Genomic DNA, 26889 nt, shown 5'->3' with positions numbered 1-26889 from the left:
GTTATTGCCTGACTGTGACCTGAAAATCATAACACATATCTCCAGCACTGAGTATAGACTGCAATGAACTCTACTGTACTTTGGTGTGCCGATCAAGTAGATCCTTGGCCTACATGTTATGAAGAAAATGGCAACAGATGGGATCTGCCTAACCTGCTGCATTGCTCTATTTAATGGTTGTCTTTAATGGTGCATGGATCCAGCTTAAGTTTTGAGTTTTAACATACAAATCTGTAAATAAACTGGGTTCCTCATATACTATCAAGCTCCTAATGACAGCTGGCCGAAAAATTTCAAACATTGTCAATGAAAAATGTGTTCCATTTTCTGACCAGCTGTACTGTTTACGTGGTATGTACCATTTCACCCTTAGTTAATGAGGCGTTTGACCTCTGGTGCTGAGTGCCATTGAAAAATCTGTACCAAAAGTGCTAAGTAAAAAGTCAATAGGGCTTTGCATAGTTTTGGAGATCAGCTTCCATGTAACAGCTTGAAGGACAGGGCCCACAGTTTTTATTGTGTTTTCAAAGTGCCTGTAATGGTTTGCCAGGCAGGAGCCATGAATGTAACTTTTATCACTTTATGAAAACATTTAATCATACAGCTTTATTACAGGCATAAAGATCCAGTGTTTTGCTTCATATTTAGAATGTGAAAACAGTACTTAAAATAAACTGACCTACTCATAAACTGACAGAGCAATAAACCCCTGGAAACAATATCTTGACTGATCCTCAAACCCATCAAAGTCTTTATATTTCATCAACTATGGAGGATATCAAGCTTCATGTTGACTAAGAAAGTTGAGACTGTGTTTACAGTTGTAAACTGTTACAGTTCAGTCAAATATTGGACTATTTGTGTCTGCCTCTGCACTGAAAATTGTGTGTAATCCTCATTCACAGATTTGAAATCCACTCCTTTGTTTATCAAGATAACAATAACTGGATTTTCTGCTTTGTCAAATCTACTCCATATAACTTTGATGGTTGTCCATAGAATTATTTTAATGCAGTGCATGCAGCTATAATATACTTGTGATTCTTTTCTCCTGTAGGCATTCATGTCAATGTTCCAGATCCTTACACAGGAAGGATGGGTGGATGTCATGGATCAGACTCTTAATGCTGTAGGACATATGTGGGCACCTGTAGTTGCTATTTACTTTATACTTTATCATCTTTTTGCTACTCTGGTAAGTTTTGACCTGCAAATTTTCAGTGCTTTCCTTTGCTGCAAATTGCTGAATATTTCTTGTCTTGTGTATTTTACTCAGCTAGCTACATGTTATTGTCGTGTTCATTCTTAACTTTTTATGAAGGGACATGGGATTAATTCTTTGATGTATCATAGAATCATAGAATCATAGAATATCAGGGTTGGAAGGGACCCCAGAAGGTCATCTAGTCCAACCCCCTGCTCAAAGCAGGACCAATTCCCAGTTAAATCATCCCAGCCAGGGCTTTGTCAAGCCTGACCTTAAAAACCTCTAAGGAAGGAGATTCTACCACCTCCCTAGGTAACGCATTCCAGTGTTTCACCACCCTCTTAGTGAAAAAGTTTTTCCTAATATCCAATCTAAACCTCCCCCACTGCAACTTGAGACCATTACTCCTCGTTCTGTCATCTGCTACCATTGAGAACAGTCTAGAGCCATCCTCTTTGGAACCCCCTTTCAGGTAGTTGAAAGCAGCTATCAAATCCCCCCTCATTCTTCTCTTCTGCAGGCTAAACAATCCCAGCTCCCTCAGCCTCTCCTCATAACTCATGTGTTCCAGTCCCCTAATCATTTTTGTTGCCCTTCGCTGGACTCTCTCCAATTTATCCACATCCTTCTTGAAGTGTGGGGCCCAAAACTGGACACAGTACTCCAGATGAGGCCTCAACAATGTCGAATAGAGGGGAACGATCACGTCCCTCGATCTGCTCGCTATGCCCCTACTTATACATCCCAAAATGCCATTGGCCTTCTTGGCAACAAGGGCACACTGCTGACTCATATCCAGCTTCTCGTCCACTGTCACCCCTAGGTCCTTTTCTGCAGAACTGCTGCCTAGCCATTCGGTCCCTAGTCTGTAGCTGTGCATTGGGTTCTTCCGTCCTAAGTGCAGGACCCTGCACTTATCCTTATTGAACCTCATCAGATTCCTTTTGGCCCAATCTTCCAATTGGTCTAGGTCCTTCTGTATCCTATCCCTCCCCTCCAGCGTATCTACCACTCCTCCCAGTTTAGTATCATCCGCAAATTTGCTGAGAGTGCAATCCACACCATCCTCCAGATCATTTATGAAGATATTGAATAAAACCGGCCCCAGGACCGACCCTTGGGGCACTCCACTTGATACCGGCTGCCAACTAGACATGGAGCCATTGATCACTACCCGTTGAGCCCGACAATTTAGCCAGCTTTGAAACCTATCATGAAACCTAGCCTTAATCTTTGTGGTACATGGTGGTCAACCTTGGTCTGGTGTGAGGTTTTCTGGATAACACCAAACTCCCACTGTAACATAATACTATAACTGTTAACTACCATGGGCCCTCATAGTTCAAATGATCACAGAGTGAAACAAGGGCTATTTATCATGCAGAGATGCCCTCTTCAGTTTCATTGCATTCCTTTCACAGCTGTAATTAAACTGAAGAAAATAAGTTTAAAGCCTCATGGTACAAATTGTTAATTAGAAATCAGTATAATGCTTTTTCTATGATAGATGCAGAAATGAACACATGGGAAATATGTGATGCAGCCTATTAACTAATAAAACAATAAAAATTAATAGAGCAACTCCTGGATCTGTATGAAAGTTTGGATTACAGTAACTCCTCACTTAACATTGTAGTTATGTTCCTGAAAAATGCGACTTTAAGAGAAACAATGTTAAGTGAATCTAGTTTCCCCATAAGAATTAATGTAAATGGGGGGGTTAGGTTCCAGGGAAATATTTTTTTGGCCAGACAAAAGACTATACACACACACACACACAGAATGTAAGTTTTAAACAAACAATTTAATACTATACACAGCAATGAAGCTTGGCTGAGGTGGTGAAGTCAGAGGGTGGGATATTTCACAGGGAATGCCTTAGTGCTAAATGATGAACTAGCAATTGGCTGAGCCCTCAAGGGTTAACTCGTTGTTAAAGTAGCTTCACACTCTACAAGGCAGGAGAAATGGAGGGAGGGGAAACAGCACGGCAGACATAGAGACACACACCATGTGTGTGTGTGTGTGTGTGTGTGTGTGAGAGAGAGAGAGAGAGAGAGAGAGAGATGCGCATTTCCCTTTTAAGTACACTGACCCACTCTTAAGTACACTGCCTTGTTAAGTTAATCAGCAAGCTGAGACCACAGCTGCTGCCAGGAAACTCCCTCCGTCCTGAGCCCTGTTCTGTGTCCCCCTGCTCTATGGAGATGGAGTAAGTGGGGTGCAGGAGCAAGGGGGAGGGGGCACCCTGACATTAGCCCTCCTCTTCTCCCTCCCCCCCCCCAGCAAGCAGGAGGCTCGGGGAGCAGCTCCAAGGCAGAGGGCAGGAGCAGCACATGGCAGTGTGGGGAGGGACAGCTGAACTGCTGGCAATTGGTAGCCTGCTGGGCAGCTGCCGCACAGGGAACTTAGGGGAGTGGGGAGCTGATAGGGGTGGCTGCCGGTCCACCCTGGTTCTAAGCCCCCACCAGCTAGCTGCAACGGGCTGCTCTTTCTGCAAGGAGTGGACAAAGCAGGCAGCTGCCAAACGTTATAAGGGAGCATTGCACAACTTTAAATGAGCAAGTTCCCTAATTGATCAGCAACGTAACAACAAAACAACGTTAACTGGGACGACTTTAAGTGAGGAGTTACTGTATATCTAAAGACATCTTTCCTGGGTGTGCTGCAAATGGGCAAGGTTATGTCTATCTAGGTAGAGAGCAGAAGGAAAAGCAGTTCTGCAAAAACTCTAGATAAGTTAAGGCCTTAGTACTGTTTTTCAGATGCTAACCACAGAAAACACCACAATCCAATCCATGATCACCTTAGTTTCCATCAGTCCCTAAGACTAAATAATAGATGCATTTACCACTAGTTTCCCATGGTGCTCATCATATATTTTGTTTTAAAAATAAGAATATTCTTATTCCTATTTTCCCTGTCCTCCATTCCTTTCTCTGACTTTCAGAACCTTCCTACCTTGTCTACAGTATCGATTTTATTATCTGACTTACTCTATGTTTACCTATGTACATACACCCAGTTTTCTGTTGTTTGCTTTACTGATTATAGAATTTCACCTGCACCATACCAAGAAGCTGAGTCCTTTCATATGGGCCAAAATCCTGATCCAATAACAGATGCCAGTAAGGGGCATCTGATTCTCTTACAGCTACTTATCCAGATCATCACCAAACCAGCTGACCCTGAATAGGATCAGGCCTGATGGGGAGTGGGGGATGACTCCTGCTCTGCCATCAGGAATCACTGCTTGTTTGGTGGCTAGAGCACCGTGTGTGTATGAATTCCTCACTTCCCCTCCTCTGTACAAGGGCCACAGAGGTTACTGCAGCCCCATTTCAAGCTCCTGGAAAGGGGAATGGCAAGGTGGAAAGAGGAACTGGGAAAATAATCCTGGACTTGGAAACACATGTTGTAAAGTTGATTGGGGGGTATGGGGAAATCTCATGCTCCCCTTTCTCTGACAGTGCAAAGGATGTTCTTGGCCCAGTGGGCCACATCATTCCTTGTCTAATATCTCCATTTCAAGAGAATCAGTCTCCCAAGTGCTGTGCTGCCTCCCTGCCTCTCATCCCCAGCCATGTTCTGGAAATACCCCTGTACATACCAGTCCGTTGGTTTCTTCCATGGTATGTGGGGTTGTACGGGCACACACATGTTACACTCCTGCTGCTCCCGCACACAATGGGAGAGTATAAAGGAAACGGCAAGGAGAATTTTGAGTTGCCTGGTCCCTATATGAATTATACCATACAGTGTCCCTGCAATTAATGAAGTGCATCTGAGTAGCAGGGAGAACACATGGTTAAAGTTGACATTTCAGGTCTCAGGTCTTCTCAGACTATGGAAGGGGAAAGAAATCATAGTAGAACAAAGTTATAGGGAGACAAAAGAAAATGAAAATAGAAATAACAACATTGAAAAATGAAGAGGGAGAACGTAGGAGAAAAATGAATGTGTGATCAGTGAAGAGATGTGGAAAGAGTCAAGTTGCTACCAGAACAAACAAGAAGATGTCTAAGAATAAACAATAAGTGGCTAAAAAATAAAGCAATTAAATGTCGAAGTAAATGATAACTTTCAGGAGCCAGAGCAAGGAGGAGTGATAATTGTATGTATTTGGCAAAGAAGACAGTAGAGAGCTGGAAATAAATGAATAGGTTTCTCAATAGAAGCTGAGGAAAAGTTGAGGCTTGAAGAACAAAAATTATTTTGGAATGAATACTGTTAATCCTGATGGGAACTGAGGAGGTTAAACAAATAATAAGTTTGGGTTTAACTGTTGTTTTGTGTTAAGTGCTCTAAGGTTTATGTTGAAGTGAAAGAGAATGATGAAAGTCTTGTGTGTCTTGATTGTGTGTGTATGTATATATATCTATATATGTATAGATATATATGACATAATGAGGTACTAACTTGCGATCTATTTAATAGTTACTGTGTGTCTCTTCAATGTAAACAATAAGTAGTAAATGCCAATATAAATAGTTTCTTAACTGTTATGGTCAGGCCTTATGTATTACAGTATTATAGACTATGCAGGTTGTTCAAAGAAAAACTACTATACCATAAAATTCTGACAGAATGACAGACAAATTCTCACTCATAATTATTAATGATTAGAGTGTTTCATGCTAGTGAAGAGGTATTGTATCTGAATTCTGCCTTGCTTTAGCATTTTAAAGGCCACTTTAACATTTAACACAGCAACCTCAGGACTGAAATCTGTTTCCACTAATAGATGAAGTAGCATTTAATTATATAGCCTATTAAATATGCTCTTCACAGCAGGTGCAGGAAATCTCCTAAATATTGTCCAAGCAAATACGTAACAATAAGAACATTCCTTTTTCTGAAGATTGACATTTTTCAGAAATTATTTGTCCAATATGTTATTTATATATCATGGTCCTCTGTATGACCCAAGTTTTCAAAAGTGCCTCAGTGACTTATAGGCGTAAATCCCATTTTTTAAAATATTGTAGGGACCAAGGAACCTAAGTGGCATTGAAAGTCTATGATGTTTAGGTGCGTAGGAATGCAGACAGACTTTCAAGTGCTGAAGTCACTTCTGCAAGGCATTTTGTACTGCCAGGGAATTCACCCCAAGAGCAGTTAGATGGTGGTTCTGCTGATACCCTCATTCAGGATTCCCAACTGAGAGAAGTAGCTTCCTTTTATGGCTTGGGCGCTGATGTGGCAAACAATGAGTGCTTCACTTTATTACCATGAATAGTCCTATTGAAATCAATAGGGCTACCCACAGTACTAAAGTTAAGAATATGCATAAGTATTTGCAGGATTGGGGCCTAGCTGAGGGGATGTACTGAATCTGTGCATTCCCCTCTAGTCACCCTTGACCTTTCTCCTTCTCAGCTAGCATCAGTCATACCTTGAGCTTCACTGGCCCCTGGCTCACAGACAAACATACTCCCATACCCTCCACTGCTTAGCACAAGGGATGTTGCGGTAGCTTGCATAATGTAGTTTTGTAGTATTTCTCCTACTAAGAGCTACTTCAGGATTACACTTTGTTTCTTGTTATAATAACTTCGATTAATGTTAAGTGATTTCCTCCTGCTAGGTACATTTCAAAGGATATTCATTAAACATAAATAATGGATTGATCATGGAGTCTAAAATCTTCAAATTGTAATTTTGTTTAACTATTGTATACACAGCTAAATATAATATACTAACTATAAAAAAACTAGTAGATACAAAGGGTGAAATTCTAGCCCCATTGAAGTCAATGGCAAAATTCCCATGTATTTCAGTATGGTCAGGATTTCACCCACAGTATTTAATATTGCTTCTTAAGGGAAATCAAACTTTTTAAAAAATACTTTTAATTGTTTTATAGATTCTGCTCAGCTTGTTTGTTGCTGTTATTTTGGACAACTTGGAACTTGATGAAGATCTAAAGAAGCTTAAACAAGTAAGAGTGTTTTTTGGGTTCTTTTATGTTTTTTTCATGCTGGAAAATATTTGCATTAGAGAATAATCATGCCCACCAATCCCCTGCTAAAAATGTGGATTTTGTATACGTAATTGCACATTTTGTAATATTCATCTTAGAATGGCTTCATTTCACCTATCATTATTGGCTTTTTGTTCACATTTCAGGTAAGTTCATCCATTTAACTAAATAATTATTAAGATGAAGGGCCTAATCCTGTTCCGATTGAGATCAGTGACAAAACTTGTTGCAGGATTAGGGCTGAAATGGAGAACTATTTCATCAATGGACCTTTTTTTCTGCTCTAAAATACTGAAAAAATACTGTGTAGAATTATTCTCTTTCATATATTAAAAAAAAAAGGTTAACTAATGTGCTTAGATTATTTACACTGAAAACCTAAATTAGGGATGGTGTGCCAAATTAACTCTTATTAATGTTCTTCATATGGATTGCTCTTCTTTTGCTTTGGGGATTAAAGTAATTCATTTGTTGCATTTATTTTGTATGTGATTGTTTACTACAAACTGTTAACTGGCCTAAGGATGGCTGTGGACTCAAAGGTGATTCATGGGCTGTTCTTCCTTTGTACCTGAATTTTTTTCAAGAATGATATTGTCGGAGACATCTCTATCACTTTGTGGCACTTGCAAATAATAGTATTACAGAAATACTTCAAGTTCTTTAGCAGACTTCTATAACCATTGCTTATTGATGATCCAATATTCTGCCTCACCTATGTGTTGCAAGTGTGAGAGGGTCGGGCCAGATGGCTACAGGAGAGTAATAGAAGGCAGATATATTAGCCCCAGGTTAAGTAGGTCCCTTTCCCCTGGGTAAGGTAACAGGGAAGGTTCCAGAACAATCAGGAACCTTCTGGAGACAATTAATACAGGCTGATTAGAACACCTGCAGCCAATCAAGAAGCTGCTAGAATCAATTAAGGCAGGCTAATCAGGGCACCTGGGTTTTAAAAAGGAGCTCACTTCAGTTTGTGGTGTGCGTGTGAGGAGCTGGGAGCATGAGGCTCTAGGAGCTAAGAGTGAGAATGCGGACTGTTGGAGGACTGAGGAATACAAGCATTATCAGACACCAGGAGGAAGATCCTATGGTGAGGATAAAGAAGGTGTTGGGAGGAGGCCATGGGGAAGTAGCTCAGGAAGTTGTAGCTGTCACACAGCTGTTCCAGGAGCCACTCTAGACAGCTGCATTCCACAGGGCCCTGGGCTGGAACCCGGAATAGAGGGCCGGCCTGGTTTCCCCCCAAACCTCACAATTCCTGGTCAGACACAGGAGGAGTTGACCTGAACTGTGGGTTCAGAAAAACGGCCAAACTGAGCGCTGCCGTGAAGCTCCAAGGTGAGCAAATCCGCCAATAAGCTCAAGACCCACCAAAGTAGAGGAGAAACTTTGTCACATGAGATTGAACTAAATTGTTTCTGATAATATGCCCATTGCAAGGGGAACTCTTTACTGGCACTAGGAAATCTGAAAACTGGTCTTGAATAGGAGTATTCATAAGCTTAAAGATTATTCATATACTTAAAAACCTTGCTGAATAGGGGCCTTACATCAGATCATCTTGGTAATACAGTAGAGCAAAACAGATTATGCATTTTGCCTCTCAGAAGACCATATAAGCTAAAATGACCTGCAATAAAAATGACTTAGGTGTGTAGGAAGCAAGTTACCCATTACTAATGTCTTACAGGAAAATTTTCGAAGGTGCGTAAGGCCCTGGTTTTTAAAGGTATTCAGGCATTGCTCAGCTCAGGCTCTGTCTACACTATGAACTAGGAATGTGATTCCCCTGCCCGTGTACACAAACTCACACTGGCACTCCATGAGCTAGCACAAATATAAATAGCAGCATAGCTGCAATAACTTGGGTGATGGCCGCAGAGGCACGGCTGAGCTGTGCCATGTACGAACCCACCTGAAAGTGGTGGGTACATACTCACCATGGGTCAGCTGGGCCTCCGCTGCCGCTGCCCAGGATGGTGCAGCTACACTGCGATTTGTACGTATGCTAGCTCCATGAGAAATAGCGTGAGTAGGTGTACATGCACAGGGGAACCACACTCCTCGCTCGTAGCGTAGACACGGGCTCATCTGACAGGCATTGCAATTCTGAGGTTATAAGTCTCATTGAAAGGCAGTAGGACTTCGGCTTTTAAGTCACGAAGGTGCTTTTGAAAATGTTACTACTAGTCACAAGGCTGTGGCACGTGCTTTTAATGTTTCTCTGTGTTTAAAACAACCTTTTTTACAGACGATCGCTCAGTGATGTTAAAAGTCTTCCCTTCATATATTTTACACAAAAGTAATTAATACTATAGGTGGTGTTTTCTGATTAAAGGAGTATTTACAGTGAAAACCATGAAAAACGTGGCTTTGAAATTAATGATTGTGCAACCGATTAAAGGACTCAAGGAGGAAAGTTTCCCTTGAGGTAAATGTGATGGCATCCCAGGCTCAGTGCTGATAGGGGCTTTGCACTATTATACTGAATTATTGGTTTTCTTATCACAGAAGATAAAGCAGAGTATTTAATTTAATGACATTTTGGTTTCTCCATTATAAACCGATCATGAGAAGGAGAAAAAGATTGTGGGGTAATTGTTGTTTTTGATCGGGAGCATATCTATAATGAAAATGGTTCTGTATCATTGCATAGAAAAAAATATATTTTTCTGTCTTTAATTAAAAGGTGAATGGAATCCCAGGAAATGATGCAAGCAACAGACCAGCTAATTTACAAGTCACTGATTCTCTAGAAATGTCCTGTATACCAGATAAAAATGCATCACCCTTTAGAAAATCCACATGCCTGTTTTGCGTGGGATGTGTTTGCTTTGGGTTTTTGGTTTTGTTTTTTCATTTTCTGCTCCTGGAGGAATTCTGCACCAAAAAATTAAAAATTCTACGCAAAATATTTTAAAATTCTGCAAATTTTACTGTATATACAATTTTACTATATGTACAAATAACACTATATAATCACACCAGTTTCAGTTATTTTGGTAATTTATTTCAAAATACCTGTCAGCAATATGTCTGCAACAATACAGACACACACAAAAATTCCCCCAGGAGTAGAGAGTTAAAGAAACCCCTATGACAGCCCAGTTCTTGTTTCTCTGCCCCTCCACAAGCCCAGCACTCACATCCCCTACCCCCCCCGAACCCAGCTATGTTGCCCCCCTAATCCAGACACACACACCCAGAGCCCAGCTGTGCCCCTGCACCCTCCAGTCCAGACACTCACACCCTCTACCCACCCCACCCACCCCCCCACATCCCAGGGATCCAGAGGGAGAAACAGCCTGATGCTGAGTAGTGGGCTTGCACAGAGTTTTCTGTGCACCACCACATCCTTCCTTCAGGGCATGCTGGGAACTGCAGCTGCTGGGAACCTCCAGTTCCCTCCCCCTGGCCTTGTCTTCTATTTGTGAGCTGGGCTCTGCCAGGTCCAGTGGCTCCTAGTGGCGGTCAATATCTCTGCAACCCACTTCTGTGGGGAAAAAAAGGAAATTCTGTGCACACATAAATTTCTGCAAAATTCTGCATTGTGCAGTGGTGCAGAATTCCCACAGGAGTAATTTTCTGCTTATAATAGCTGGAAAGATTGAGACACAGGGCATTTTCTGACAATGAGTCACTGACCGGGAGTAGCACCTTCAGGCCAGAAATTATGCCTAGCAACTCATTCCTTTTAGGAAATCACCTGCATCTTCCTCCTTATTTTCTTAATTACATGTATTTGTATTTATAATATTACATACCTATCAGGTTACTGGGGAGTCTAATCAATATGTACAACAAACTCTGAAAATGTAAAATGATATGTAAATGCTAGGTATTATTGTTGGTTCAGTAAATATATGTATTACGTTTAAAAAGCTACATTAAGAGAACACTGTTAACAATAGAAAGTCAAGCACTGAAAAGTTAGGAAATGCCAAAATTAAAGTTGTGTGTACACATTATGAGGCATGCTTTAATTACATAGGTTTTTTTTTTCAAAGACCCATGCCTCATTCAGTACAAAGAATGGACAATGCACACTCAGTGAGCAGCTGTTCAGTATTTTGTTTTCTCCTTGTTATTCAGTGGGTGGTCCCAGGCTTTGTTTATTCCATACTAATCAAATCCTGCTCTGAAGACAGAATTACTATTTTCTTTGTGAGCTTTTCTGTTGTGTTCATCACTACAATATCTGAGTGCTACTCAAATATGAATGAATTTATTTTCACAATATCCTTGTGAGTTAAGAGAATTATCCCCATTTTACAGATGAGAAACTGAGACGCAGAGAAACTAAGGCCAAAAGTATCCACTAATTTTAGGTGCATCATCTCAGAGTCTAGGACCTGATTTTCCAGAGTACTTAGCATTATATAGTACAATATATGGTGAAAGCACAATTCCCGTTGACTTCAGTTGCAGCTGTGAGTGCTCAGCACTTCTGCAAAATGGGCACCCAGAAAATGAAATACACAGTTAGTGACCACTTATGGAAAAATTTGATTTAAGTGACTTTCCCAGCATCAGAAAAGAACATAGTGGCAGAGGCAACAAAACAATTCTGTTATTGAGGGCAGTATTCAGTTGCTTTAACCTGGAGATTATCCTTTCTCTTCCTGCAGTCCCCTGCCTCATTCACTATACACCGTCCAACTTCTGCTACAAATGAAGTAAGGGTTCTACAGACACTTCTTCACTATACAAACATGATTCATTCCCAGAGCAGACCCATCCTGGGCACTGGATGAGGCTCGGGTCCTGTGGGAAAATATCATTGGGATCATGTAATTCAAGGCTGTATCATAATATGTTTGCACAAGGGTGACTGTAACGGGGCTTATGCCGTGCCCCTCCAGTTCGGCCCTTCTCCCCCTCTTCTCAGAGACTCAGGTACACTTCAGGCTGGTGCAACACTTGTGTTCTTTATTTGTGATCAAGTCCGCACCACCTGTTTCCAACTATATAAAGGTTTTTTACAACAGGTTGGTCTACCACAGGCCTGGCCAGCAACAGATTAGGAGACTCCCACCTCCCTCTGAGTCTAAGTCTGAGTCTCATCTCGTCTTGCCTCACCTCGCCTCCTGGCCTCCACCCCCCTTTGCTCCCACTTCCTCCCAGCCTAATAGCTCCTGCTAATGAGGCTGGCAGGTGTGGTCAGTTACCAAGCAAGCATCAGGCTATCTACCCAGCCCCAATCCAATCCCCCTGTTTGGGGCTGGAGTGGCAGGAGCTGATTAAGGCCTCTCGAGCAGCACCCTGCCACAGGGACAAAGTAAGGTTACACCGGGATTCCTAAATCTGGCATTTACTAACTTTTCAGTACCTGGCTTTCCTACCTTAATGTTCACTTAACATAGTTTTGTTGTGTGTAATGTCCTAGCTTTTAAAAAAGCAAACTGAAAAAAACATCAGTTCCATTGTATGGTTTCATGGTTACACCAACCTGGGTCATCAGCAAGGTTAGAACCCTTATATCCAACATGCAGACTTTTGCCATTTGAGCTAACGGAATCACTGCTGGCAGTGGTAGTTTGTCATCCTCTATATGGACAAGCACTAGAGGGGGGTGATGGAGTCATAGGATGATGACCCCCCTTTGCCAGTGGGTTTCAGTGATATTTACCAACAGCAGAAGAATGTTGAGACATGGAAATCTTGGGTTCCAGTCCAGATTCTGGAGGGGAGCGTGCTCTAGTGGACACAGACCCTTCTGTCCATTCTCCTAAAGCTTGATATTTTCTGCCCCATCCTTCCAACCTGTTCCTGTCCTGTATCTTCCACACCCGTGGCTCAGCATCTCAGTCCCATTCTCCATTCCTCAGGATTCTCATTCCATACGCAGTCTCCTTACACAGCAAGTCCTAGTCTCCCCCACTTGGGACTCCCTGTGCCAATCACCCCATCAGCACTCACTCTTCTCCCCTGCTCTCAGTCTCCTTCTCCATCCATTCTCTGGCTCATTGTCCCCAGTCTCCTTGTCCAGAGGGTCTCAGTTCTCCCTCTCAGTTCCTTGTCTGATCTGTCTCTCCCCGCAACCTCCAGTTACCTCAACACTCATATTACCTGTCTCTACTGGGTCTTAACCCTCCCCCTGAGGGCTCCTCCTCCAGTGCCTCTCCCACCACCACCATGTGGCTCCTTGTCCCAGTCTCTTTGCCCAGCCAGTCCCAGTTCTTTCCCTGTTCTTCTGGAACCTGACTTATCATAAGACCTGTCTCCCTTCCCAAGTTCCCAGTCCCAGTCTCCATGCCTAGCCAGTCCCACTCTCTCCTCCAGCTTCTTGTCTGATCTCAATATCCCCACTACCCACTGGTTCCCAGTCACAGTCTGCTCTGCCCCCCATCCTGTCTCAGTCCCCCCATCCCCACTCCTCATTTCCTCTCCCCCACCATCGTCTTCCCAGTCTCCCCTTGACCTTCTTGTCCCAATCTTCTACTCCTGCCCTCCAATGTCTAGCTCTTGTCCTCACTGCATAGAATTCAGGTGTCTTCCTCCTTCCCACTGCTTGAGCCCTTCCTTGCTCTCAGGCCTAAGCCTTGGCCCATAGCAACCTAGAAATGCAATTGCAGGGCAAGTTCTTCTCAGCTGCCTGTATTCCCAGGCTGGAGCATACCCAATGCAGATGGCATATTTGGAAAATTAAGCTGTGGACCTCTAACAAGTTTGTACTGAGCATGTGTGAACTGCAATTTTTCAGAAACTTATAAGTTGGGCAAATTTCTGTGGATCTTCACAGAAGCAGAAAAAGTTACATCACTGACAAATTTCTCCAAAACATGGGGGGCACTAGAGCATCTCTAAAAAGGGTCACCAGGAGGGGGTTTTTTTAACATGGGCAAAATGTTAATGTTTCCCTAGCCTAGTCCTCAGAAATGGCTGAATAATGTTATCTCAAATCTTGCAATAACAAAAAAAAGAAAGAAAGAAAAAGGGCAGACACCTGATAGGGAAAACCCAGCCAGTCTCTCTAGCAATATTCAGTATCGGCAGAGCACTCGTTAAATGGATTAAGAATTGACTAACAGACCTCAAAATAAGAAAAGGAGTACTTGTGGCACCTTAGAGACTAACCAATTTATTTGAGCATAAGCTTTCATAAGCTACAGCTCACTTCAAAACTTCATAGATTTCCACTCCATACGGCTAAATGCAGAGCCTTGCATAATGACAGGTTTCAGAGTAGCAGCCATGTTAGTCTGTATTCGCAAAAAGAAAAGGAGTACTTGTGGCACCTTAGAGACTAACCAATTTATTTGAGCATAAGCTTTCGTAGCTTGGTGATCTTCCTGAAAACACCATCCTGGCCACTATGGATGTAGAAGCCCTTTATGCCAACATTCCACACAAAGATGGACTACAAGCCATCAGGAACACTATCCCCGATAATGTCACAGCAAACCTGGTGGCTGAACTTTGTGACCTTGTCCTCACCCATAACTATTTCACATTTGGGGACAATGTATACCTTCAAATCAGCGGCACTGCTATGGGTACCTGCTTGGCCTCACAGTATGCCAACATTTTTATGGCTGACTTAGAACAACGCTTCCTCAGCTCTCATCCCCTAATGCCCCTACTCTAGTTGTGCTATATTGATGACATCTTCATCATCTGGACCCATGGAAAAGAAGCCCTTGAGGAATTCCACCATGCTTGAAGCAATTTCCATCCCACCATCAACCTCAGCCTGGACCAGTCCACACAAGAGATCCACTTCCTGGACACTATGGTGCTAATAAGCGATGGTCACATAAACACCATCCTATACCGGAAACCTACTGACCACTCTTCCTACCTACATGCCTCCAGCTTTCACCCTGACCACACGACACGATCCATCGTCTACAGCCAAGCTCTACGATACAACCGCATTTGCTCCAACCTCAGACAGAGACAAACACCTACAAGATCTCTATCAAGCATTCTTACAACTACAATACCCACCTGCTGAAGTGAAGAAACATATTAACAGAGCCAGAAGAGTACCCAGAAGTCACCTACTACAGGACAGGCCCAACAAAGAAAATAACGGAACGCCACTAGCCGTCACCTTCAGCCCCCAACTAAAACCTTTCCAACGCATTATCAAGGTTCTACAACCTATCCTGAAGGAGGACCCATCACTCTCACAAATCTTGGGAGACAGGCCAGTCCTTGCCTGCAGACAGCCCCCCAACCTGAAGCAAATACTCACCAGCAACCACACAACAGAACCACTAACCCAGGAACCTATCCTTGCAACAAAGCCCGTTGCCAACTGTGCCCACATATCTATTCAGGGGACACCATCATAAGGCCTAATCACATCAGCCACACTATCAGAGGCTCATTCACCTGCACATCTACCAATGTGATATATGCCATCATGTGCCAGCAATGCCCCTCTGCTATGTACATTGGTCAAACTGGACAGTCTCTACGTAAAAGAACCAATGGACACAAATCAGATGTCAAGAATTATAACATTCATAAACCAGTCGGAGAACACTTCAATCTCTCTAGTCACTTGATTTCTGACCTCAAAGTGACTATCCTTCAACAAAAAATCTTCGAAAACAGACTCCAACGAGAGACTGCTGAATTGGAATTAATTTGCAAATTGGATACAATTAACTTAGGCTTGAATAGAGACTGGGAGTGGTTGAGTCATTATACTAAGTGAAACTATTTCCCCTTGTTTATTCCTGCCCCCTTCCCCCCCACTGTTCTTCAGATATTCTTGTTAACTCCTGGAAATGTGCTGGAAATGGCCCACCTTGATTATCACTTCAAAAGGTTTTCTCTCCCCCTACCCCACTCTCCCGCTGGTAATAGCTCATCTTAAGTGATCACTCTCCTTACAATGTATATTTTTTCATGGTCTGTGTGTATATATAAAATCTCCTCACTGTACTTTCCACTTTATGCATCCGATGAAGTGAGCTGTAGCTCACGAAAGCTTATGCTCAAATAAATTGGTTAGTCTCTAAGGAGCCACAAGTACTCCTTTTCTTTTTGCGAATACAGACTAACATGGCTGCTACTCTGAAACCTGACCTCAAAATAGTTGTCAATGGGGAATCATCATTGAATGAGGTTGTTTCTAGTGGAGTTCTGTGGGGATCAGTACTAGGCCCAGTGCTATTCAACATTTTCATCAGTGATCCTGAAGGAAATACAAAATCACAGCTGATAGAATTTGCATATGACACAAAGAGGTGGAGTGGTAAATAATGAGGACAGGGCAGTCATACAGAGTGGTATGGGTTGCTTGATAGGCTGGGCCCATTCAAACAAAATGCTTTTTCATGCAGCCAAATGCAAAGTTATACATCTAGGAACAAGGAACGCAGGCCATAGCTATAAAATGAGGTTCTGTAACCCAGAAAGCAGTGATTCTGAAAATTACTTAGAGGTCATAGAGAGCAAGCAACTCAGCATGAGTTTCCAGTGCGATGCTGTGGCAAAAAAGTTGTAATGGGATCCTTGGATATATAAACAGGGAAGTAGTGAGTAGAAGTAAGGAGGTGATTTTACCTCTGGATACGGCATTGGTGAGACTGATACTGGAATACTGCATACATTTCTGGTGTCAACCGTTTCAAAAGAATGTTGAAAAATTGGAGAGGGTGTAGAAAATATCATAATATCGTAAATATCATTTGAAGGCTGGAGGAAACTGCAGTGGAAGACTTAGGGCTCAATACATTTAGCGTATCAAAAAGAAGATTGAGAGGTCACTTGATTACATTGTACAAATTTGTTCACAAGGAGAAAATTCCACATACTACAGGGCTCTTAAATGTAGCAGAGAAAGGCATAAAATGAGTCAATGTCTGGAAGCTGAAGCCAGATGAATTCAAATTAGAAATTAGACACAATTTGTTAACAGTGAGAGTGATTAACCATTGAAAAAAACTACCAAGGGAAATGATAGATTCTGCATTTCTTGGAGTATTAAAATCAGGATTACATGCATTTCTTGAAGATATGTCAGACACAAATGATGCTTCAGTTTGGGTTCAATAAAGGGGTAAATGTGTGAAATTTATTAACCTGTGGTATACAGGAGGTCAGATTAGGTAATCTAATGGTCCCTCCTGACCTCACACTCTATGAATCTATGAAAATTTCTGTTCAAATGGTTCAAGTTTGACTAAGTATAAGCAACTGAAAACAGGGTCTTATAATGGGAAGTGTTAGGCAACCTTAATAATTGGTGGAGCTACCAGTACTGGCTATAATATATCCTTCCTATTTTACCCTTCAAATATTTGAAGACTTATCTCTTATCTTTCTCTTTACAATACCTACTTTCCTCTGACTTTTTTGTAGCACCTGTCTAAACTCAGGTAATTTAAATCCACAGAGTGTTTCCCTAGCAGACTTCATAGTTTGATTCTATTCTCCCAGGTTTCATGTACTCTTCTAGGGTTTGGGTTTTAAAAAAAAAATTTCTTCCCTTTTAATATACGTCATTGTTTTCTACTCCTATATTACAATTTCTGGACAGCTGACTCGGGTTCATGGGGCTCGGGCTAAGGGGCTGTTTAATTGCAGTGTAGACATTCAGAATCAGCCTGCAGCCCAAGTTCTAGGACCCTCTCACCTCTCAGGGTCCTAGAGCCTGGGCTCCAGCCCATGCCCAAATGTCTGCACCACAATTAAACGGCCCCTTAGCTCGAGCCCGAGTCAGCTTGAATTAATTGGCATGAGCCAGCTGCAGGTTTTTAATTTCAGTATAAACATACCCTAAGTGTCTCAACCATTCAATAGCTGAGGGAAGAGCATTGTACAAGTCCATGAGTTAATCAGGCAGCTCTTGCAAATAGGTGCAGCCTGCAAGTATGTGGCCTACATCTTCTAACTGGCCACAGCAGCAGGGAGATATCACAAAGTCATGGGTGGTCATTAGCAGAACATCTGATCACATCTGAAGTGATTAAGCTTTACCCAAAGAAGGCACGGAAGGTCAAAACCAGGGAACTCTCATGGGATAGGCATTGGCTACATTTGAAGCTTGTTCTTGATGCCTAGTATGCCAACTGAAAGCAATACTGAGGTTCTGTAGGGGAACAGTCCAAGCGGGTTGCCTTGAGCTAAGCCCGTGGCTTGGTGGATTAACCACATCTTTAAACAGGGGTGGATGTGGCATGTCTTTACTTTAAGGAGCAAATTCTGCAAGGTGACTTATTGCCTGCTGTCTGGAGGGACGATGTTGGACAGGACCGGCAGCCAGGCCAGGTCGGTCGGTCTCATGTTATCAGTTATTATATGCATGGTTTCGTTCAGCTGAATATCTGCTAAGAGCTGAAAACAGCTGAGCAACACTAGGAAATCATCTTATGACTACACTACAATCTAAGGGTGTGATTCCACTGCTTGCGGTCAAATTCTTGTGGATGTTTTCCATGGTTACCTCTTTTTCAAATGGCTGATGCACAAAACTGCACTGTGACCCCTTGATGCTGGAAATAGAGATTTTCTCTATGTACTTTCCACCTCCGCAAATACCTAGCAGTCAGAGCTAAAGACAACTCCTTTTCTAGCATTTTCTTTTGTTTATGGTGACAGCCTTTGTTCTTCTGCTACAGGTAAGGTCTGAACAACACTTTTGTTCATCCTTCTCTTTAAGAGGTTTAGGGCCTGATCCTGCTCCCATTGAAGACTATTCCAATACTCCCTTTGAGTTCACTGGTGCAGGATCAGGTTTTTGCAGTTCAGAATCTTTGCAAGAAAAGACGACAAAAGGCAATTTAACAAGACAGTAGTGGCATTTTAGTAGTGCATTGGTAGCATCTCACTCTGAAGGTCAGAAGGGAAACATCTCTGAGTTTTTGAACTGGTAACAGGAGAGACGCTGCAGATAAAATCCAGTTTAACACTGTTAGGATACCATCAAAAATGCGGGAAAAATAGGGAAATGTGGAAAAGAGGGTATTTGCTGTTTTAAACAGGGATCCACTCACAGTTGATTAGAGTCTATACTCTTCTGCTGTAAATTTGAACAATTGGAATAATTAGCAAAAAAGGTCAGCAGACTTTTAAAAACCTTGAATGTATGTTTTGCTTTTCAATTTTTTCTTTAGTATTTGTTTCCGTTTCCGTCCCCAATTTTATTGCTAAGGAAACAGAGCAAATGACCATTTGTTTCTCACTATGCATTTATCATTGATCCTGTGTTGCTCTCCACAGTACTAAAGATTGGGGACCCCTAATTTATGCTAAATCATGCATCATCATATTACATAAAAGCAAAATATTTGGTAATTTCTGAATATTGTGCAAGATGGCCATTTCTGGCATAAATATTCTATAGATGGATTTGAAAATATATCCCTTCATGCAAGAGGGAGTCAGTAAAAGGTTGCCAAATAGTCTAGAAATAAATCAATTTAAACTGTCAAGAAACTGTAGTGCAACCTTAGACACTATTTTTCTAAGCAGGAAAATTAATTCAGAGAAGAGATTCAGGCGATAAAATATTGGCTATACACTGCATGGTGCTGACCATTCTCAGCTCCTTGTGATGTTAGTAGGAGTCAAGGGTGCCCCACACCTTCCAGAATTGGGGCAGCTGTTAATGCAATAGCAACATTTCCTTCATCTGAAAGTCAGACAATTCAATACTATGATTTTGCAGAAGCCCTAATTCAGCCCTCTTGCTAACAGTGGTATTTTGTTTTATTTGAATGTGGTTCAGTCAGAGAAAGCAGAATCTGTAGCCTCTACCTTAGATTCATATGCAGTTGTTTATTCATTGTTAAGTGATTATTTTTAAATGCGGTTAGAAAACAGTGTTTTTAATCCCCTTTCCTCTTCAGACCTGGCTGAGAGCAGATAATTTCATGCTTTTGAGCAAGAAAAAAAATCTCCAAAGAGCAGTACACTTTGTGCAGGAAAACAAATGCAGAGTAAGATTATTTTTAATTAAGAAGAAGATAGCAGCATATTTTCAGACATAGAAGAAAAATGTTATAATTCCAGAAAAAAAAAAGTATGCCAGCCCTGGTCCACCTGCCTTGAGACGCGGGAAGAAAAGTGAGCTAAATTTAGGGGAAATGGGCATCTCACAGCACCACGGGCACGGGGGTGGTAGGGTTGTGGAGGCAGCTGTTTTTGGCAAGTCAAAGGAACTATGCACTGTCAGTCCTGGCTTCGTTGCAGGCACATTTTTGTGCTCAGACTGTAGTGGTAGCTTTGATCCTAACAGATAATGATCCAAGTAATTACCTTTCTGCAGAATGAACTGTGGATGTTGCTTTACATTGTGTATAACAATTCGGATATCTGTAGTATACACAGCTATATGATTTGTTAATCAATGTTGATACATCCATTTTTAGGTTCCGAGTAATTTAAAAGAGAGTCATAAGGATTTCAATCTCTTGTTCCTTTCACTGTATTCTCCATCTTTCTCTCCTCACCCGTCTCCAGTACACGTCCCACTTACTCTTCTGCTCATTCCTCTAGTCCTCTCTGTGTGTGACTACTCCACTCGTTCAGCCCCACTTTGACATACATACCCACACAGTGCCCTACAGTCCTTTGCTTACATTAGCTGTTAGGAGGCCGAGTCAGCGTTTGCCAGCCTGGCTGTAGAGAAAGTATGACTGTTCATCCCACCTGTTAAAAGCTTCAGCTGGTACGAAGTGCAGCAGTCCATCTGTTTGTTAGCACAGGTTCCATGAACACATTGACCTGGTGCTGGATCTCCAGTGAATGCAGAGTTCAGCGCAAGGACTCTGTCCTAATATTCAAAGCCTCCCCTCGGCTTGGCTGTTGCTTATCACTCCCTTCATGACCTCTCACAACAGCTACATTCCAGTGAAAAAAAGCCTGTCAACTGGTAGGAGGCTCATAAGTTTTGTAGATGGAACTTTCACAGGAGTTGGACCTAGACTACAGAACTAACTCCTGCCAGAGATAAGAATGACCAGGCCACTAATTTATTTAAAACTAAATATAAAACTCATTCCTTTGGATTAGCGTTCCATAAATTCTTTCTATTTCTGTCATACATGCGCACACACACACACACACATACACACACACACAACTTTTCTATTTTTAAATACTTGGAAGGTGCACAGATACTATTTGCATGGGAGCATAGATGAACAGACAGACAAAACAGAGTATGGTCCAACCAACCCCGTACTTAACCCGTTTCATTAACTAACCCCATTAAATAGTTCTGCTGATAGGCACTATATCCTTCACTGAATAAATCCAAGTTTTTTGTTTGCTTCCTTAACTGCTGCTAGATATTAAGCTGATGGATTTGAGTCTCTGTACAGTGTCGCCCTGCAGGTATTCATCTCTTTATCCAAAGCAGTTCTAACAGCAGATACTAGCTAGAAAACCAGTAAGCTGTGAAAATACATGCTATTTTTATAACTTCTGCTAGACACTCCTGCTGCTGTCTTTTTATGTGATTGTCTAGAGAGTAAATGAAGAAAACGCCATGAAATCACAGCATCCTGCTTCTTTTTCTTTATCTTTTCACTGTGAACTTTTGAGAAGAGAGATTTTAGGTGTTGCTTTTGTCCATGATTTGGTCAATAAAACATCAGAATTTTAAAAAGGCCCAAAATTAAATAAACACGGGAGTTAAAAGTTAGCAATGCAAAAATATTACATTTGTCACTTGTTATATCACGAAGATCCCTCAAAGAGAGGTCTTAAATAGTTAAGAGGAAACAAAGTGGAAATAACTGTTTAGGGAAGATGGGAGATAACAATCAAAATATGAATTATATCAGCCAAGTCAAGGACCCTGTGCTCAGAGTAGGGGTGGTGTGAGGTTTTGTGTCTCTACAACATACCTGTGGAACTCAAGCTCAGCTACATTGGAGTAGGTGGAGAAGATGAAGGCTGGAGTTAGAAAGGCAGAGACCTAAATTGTATTAACTTGCACTGCTTTCCCCTTTCTCCTGGGAAGCCCCTTTTGGGATGGCCAGGGTAAGAAAAGCCCCTTCTCAGGGTTGCTGATGTAGGAGAATGGGGCCTTTAAGAAGCATGTAGAGTAATTGAAATGAGCTGTCTGACACGGAACAAAAGTAAAAACTACACCTTAAAGTGGATTCTGAAATGTAAGCACGTGTAAGGAAACTGTTAAAGACTCAAAGATGGCTGTAAAAACGCAATACTTTCTTTGTAAAAATGAAAATACTTTAACCCAATCAGGGTTTTATAGAGATTTTCTTTCTCAAGGTAAACCCTGACTTTTTTTTACAAACATTTTCACATACATTTTTTACAAACATTTTAATTTACAGCCTAAATAGATGGCAGCTAGCCAGTGCTCTGTGAACTGCTGTCTACAATATTAAGCATGGATCATTAGTACTGGGACACTATATTTTGGAGTGCAATGGCTGCCTAGAAAGCAACCCATTTTAATAGGCTCTGTTGTGAGAGATTCAGTGGATTTGGAGGGGGCTATAGCTCTTAATGTTCCCTTTTTCCTTCTCATGCAAACCAAACCATAAGCCATTAGATTTCAACACAAGGTGTGATAAATAAAGGGGGGATAGCTCCCTTTGATGGACACCCAGCCAGCCAGTTAGCTGTAAAATTCATCTTGGTAGCTGTTCTTTACTTGCTTTACCTATAAAGGGTTTAAAAGTCCCCCAGGTAAAGAAAAAAAAGTGGGCACCTGACCAAAAGAGCCAATGGGAAGGTAAACTTTTTAAAATTGGGAAAGCAACTCCCTTTGTCTGTCGTTCTCTGGGCTGGAGGGACAGAGCAGCCATGCTATAAGCAACTTAAGCCAGGTATGATCATAAATCATCAGATCATGCCTAGAACTACATATCTGAACTCCAAATGTGTAAGTAGATCAGAATGTTTAGCTAGACACAATTAGGGTTATTTCTTTTATTTTTTATTTGCTTGTGGACTCCTCTGTGCTAATCCCAGATGGTTTTGTTTGCTTGTAACCTTTAAGCTGAACCCCCAAGAAAGCAATTTTGGGTGCTTGATTTTTGGAACTGCTCTCTTAAAATCTAGCAAAATCCTAAATTCCAAATGGATTTTCTTTCTTTTTGTTTTTAATAAAATTTGCCTTTTTTAAGAACAGGATTGGATTTTTGGTGTCCTAAAAAGTTTGTGCATGTTGTTGGATTAGCTGATAGCCACAGGTAATTTCCTTTGTTTTCTTTCTCAGCTCTTCCCCAGAGCGGGGGTGAAAGGGCTTGAGGATACCCCACAGGAAGGAATTCCCAAGTGCTCCTTCCTGAGTTCAAAGGGGTTTTTTTGCATTTGGGTGGTGGCAGCGTTTACCAAGCCAAGGTCAGAGAAAAGCTGTAACCTTGGGAGTTTAATACAAGCCTGGACTAGCAAGTATTAATTTTTAAAATCCTTGCGGGCCCACTTCTGCACTCGGAGTGACAGAGTTGAGATTCAGCCTTGACACAAGGTGTAATCATTGCACATGGACACAGCAACCCCGACCTTTTGTGATCTGACAGCCATTGGTCATCTGAACCAGCAAGTCTGCAATATTAAGCATAAATGATCTAGCTGTTTTATCAGTCTTAACAGAAATCACCACCAACAGCATATTGAACATTTGACAGCTGTTGAGTAGCTAATCAATTCACAGTGCTGTTTATGTTTTAGATAAGTCTTTGGGTCTGACTAGTCACTTGAAAAACTATTTTTTCAGAAGAGAAAAAGCAATATATTTGTTTGCTCACTTCATATCTTAGATCAGTTGCTGATTCATGAAAGAATACTTAGATGTGCTTAGAGCAGTGGCTCCCAAACTTGTTCCGCCGCTTGTGCAGGGAAAGCCCCTGGCAGGCCGGGCTGGTTTGTTTACCTGCTGCGTCTGCAGGTTCAGCCGACCATGGCTCCCAGTGGCTGCGGTTCGCTACTCCAGGCCAATGGGGCCTGCGGGAAGCTGCGCGGGGCGAAGGACGTGGCTGGTAAACAAACCGGCCCGGCGCGCCAGGGGCTTTCCCTGCACAAGTGGCGGAACAAGTTTGGGAACCACTAGCTTAGAGTAAACAGGCTGCAGAGAATAGCTGAAAATATATTTTTTAAAGCTCATCTGAGCTGCACAGGAAACCAAAACTAGCAATGGTAGCTGCCATTTTTAAGCTCTGGGTAGTGATATCACATAGTTTCACATAAAGCTCTTAAAAGGCTCTCACATGTCAGGTTTTCTGCATTTCCTGCAGCACATTAATGTTAGTCTGCTACAAAACGGGATAACTGGGCAACAAAATGACAGAGGAAATTCAGTGTTGATAAATGCAAAATAATGCACATTGGAAAACATAATCCCAACTATGCATATCAAATGATGGGGTCTAAATTAGCTGTTACCACTCAAGAAAGAGATCTTGGAGTCATTGTGGATAGTTCTCTGGAAACATCCATGCAGTGTGCAGTAGCAGTCAAAAAAGCTAACAGAATGTTGGGAATCATCAAGAATAAGACAGAAAATATCGTATTGACTCTATATAAATTTGTGGTATGCCCATATCTTGAATACTGCATGCAGATGTGATTGCCCCATCTCAAAAAAGATATATTGGAAATGGAAAAGCTTCAGAAAAGGGCAACAAAAATGATTAGGGGTATGGAACAGCTTCCATATGAGGAGAGATTAAAAAGCCTGGCACTTTTCAGCTTTGAAAAGAGACAACTAAGGGGGGATATGAAAGAGATCTATAAAATCATGACTGGTGTGAAGAAAGTAAATAAAGAAGTGTTATTTACTCCTTCTCATAACACAAGAACTAGGGTCACCAAATGAAATTAATAGGCGGCAGGTTTTGAAACAAACAAAAGGAAGTATTTCTTCACACAACACACGGTCTAACTGTGGAACTCCTTGCCAGAGGATGTTGTGAAGGCCAAGACCATAACAGGGTTTAAAAAAAAAACTAGATAAATTCATGGAGGATAGGTCCATCAATGCTATTAGCCAGGATGGGCAGGGATGGTGTCCCTAGCCTTGGTTTTCCCAGAAGCTGGGAATGGGCAACAGGGGATGGATCACTTGAGATTACCTGTTCTGTTCATTCCCTCTGAAGCACTTGGCATTGGCCACAGTTGGAAGACAGAATGCTGAGCTAGGTGGACCTTTGGTCTGACTCAGTATGGCCATTCTTATGTTCATATGTTATTATAGAGTCAGTAAACAAACAATGAGGGCTAAATTTGCATGGGATATACAGGATGTAAGTAACTGCAGTATGTGTCTGTAGGTTAATGTTTTGATCCTGTGCTATCTCTTTAAATCTAAAATCTAAAACATCGCTGAAAATTCTTAGGTTACCATTTTGATCTTACAAGTCTTGTTTTTAGTATAATTTAAATCAGCGGAATAAAATTCTCTTCTTATTTATTTCGGTGACACCACTTTCTTCCAGTTGATTGATGAGGCCATAGGTGAGTTTAGGATTCCAGTGGTGTTACATGGGTCTAACCAAGAACAGACTTAGCCTCCAGAATTGCAATAAAATTCTCATTTGCATTTACACGTGTTTGTACTGCTTCCTTTCAAAACTTAGATATGCATCTTAGAAAACTTCACAGGTTAGGAGGAGCCATGTTCCAAAGAAATGGGGAAAAAATAGAAATAAGGGAGGGGGAAATGATAGGGATATTCTCCCAGTGATTTCAAATCATGGAAATATTCAGGTTCAAAACCTGGATCAATTTGAAGTCAGTGAAAGTTTTGACATTAAAGTGAATGGAGCCAAGATTTCATCCTAGGTGTAAGTATAAAACTAACCATCACTTAGTGATCTTAATGATGATTATTATCTCCTCCTCTCTCACCACCCACTTGGTGTACAGGTCACTGTTGAGAACTTAAGATCCTCTGTAGGCACTTGAAATAATGCTACAAATGGAAGCTCACTGTCCGTCTCAGGAAGTGGGAAGCACAGATAACTGTAAAGTAGTGCTCAGCCTGCACCTGCCATAAAAGTACAGTGATGTCAGATTATTATTGGCAGAGTGATTCAATAAATTTTCCATATAATGGTCAATCACTAGATAAGTTTCCTGAATCACTTCGCCATCAATCCACACTCATTGACTTTTTATGTTGAGTACAAGCTTAGGACAATATACATTCCATAGAAATGTTGACCTATCATTACTTCACTGTCTTCCGGAAATGTGCTCAAAGGGTGAAGGCCCAACAGAGAAAACATTCTCTCATCTGTCACCAGTGTTGGCAAGTGTGACTCACAGATCTTGTTTTATTGAGTCCTAAATTCAGCTACTCGGTCCCTCTCCTACTATCCCTTCTCTGTTGAGCTCTGCAGAGAATGTGCTTTGTCCTTTTGAAAACTGAAAACATAATTCCATTGTGTCCTTCAGACCAGACTTCTTATGTGATCTTGGACAAGCCACTCAGGGCCAAATTCTCATTAACACTGATGCCCCTTTACAGACAGTGTAAAGGGGCTTTAGTGTAAAAATGTATCTGTCCCAGGATCTCCCTGTCTCTCACTTCCTTTATCCTACTTTGTGTCTGTCTAAAGCATTTAGAGTAAGCATTCAGAGTGAAGTGACTCTTTACTATGGTCTTGTCTACACTACGGGGGAAAGTTGGTTTAAGCTATGTTACATTAGTAGCATAACTCAAGTCAACGTAGCTCAGATCTACTTACCGCGGGGTACACATTATGCTATGTCGAAGGGAGACAGTCTCCTGTCGACTCCCCTTACTCTTCTTATTCCT

General features: G+C 41.6%; 1 protein-coding gene across 11 annotated transcripts in view; it reads left to right on the top strand.

The window, feature by feature from the left end:
• The window catches only part of NALCN (sodium leak channel, non-selective), a 345527-nt gene that overhangs the window by 228773 nt on the left and 89865 nt on the right, over positions 1 to 26889 (top strand). For all 11 annotated transcript variants that reach the window (XM_078853491.1, XM_078853490.1, XM_078853489.1 and 8 more), the window contains 2 exons: positions 1058 to 1195; positions 7074 to 7148. In XM_078853491.1, the coding sequence (XP_078709617.1) occupies positions 1058 to 1195; positions 7074 to 7148 (213 nt within the window). The remainder of the gene's footprint in view (positions 1 to 1057; positions 1196 to 7073; positions 7149 to 26889) is intronic.

This window comes from Lepidochelys kempii, chromosome 1 (genome assembly GCF_965140285.1).
Source record: "Lepidochelys kempii isolate rLepKem1 chromosome 1, rLepKem1.hap1, whole genome shotgun sequence".
In the NCBI taxonomy this organism is placed as follows: Eukaryota; Metazoa; Chordata; order Testudines; family Cheloniidae; genus Lepidochelys; species Lepidochelys kempii.
Note: the sequence above shows the minus strand (reverse complement) of the source record. Positions and strands in the feature narration are given on the sequence as shown.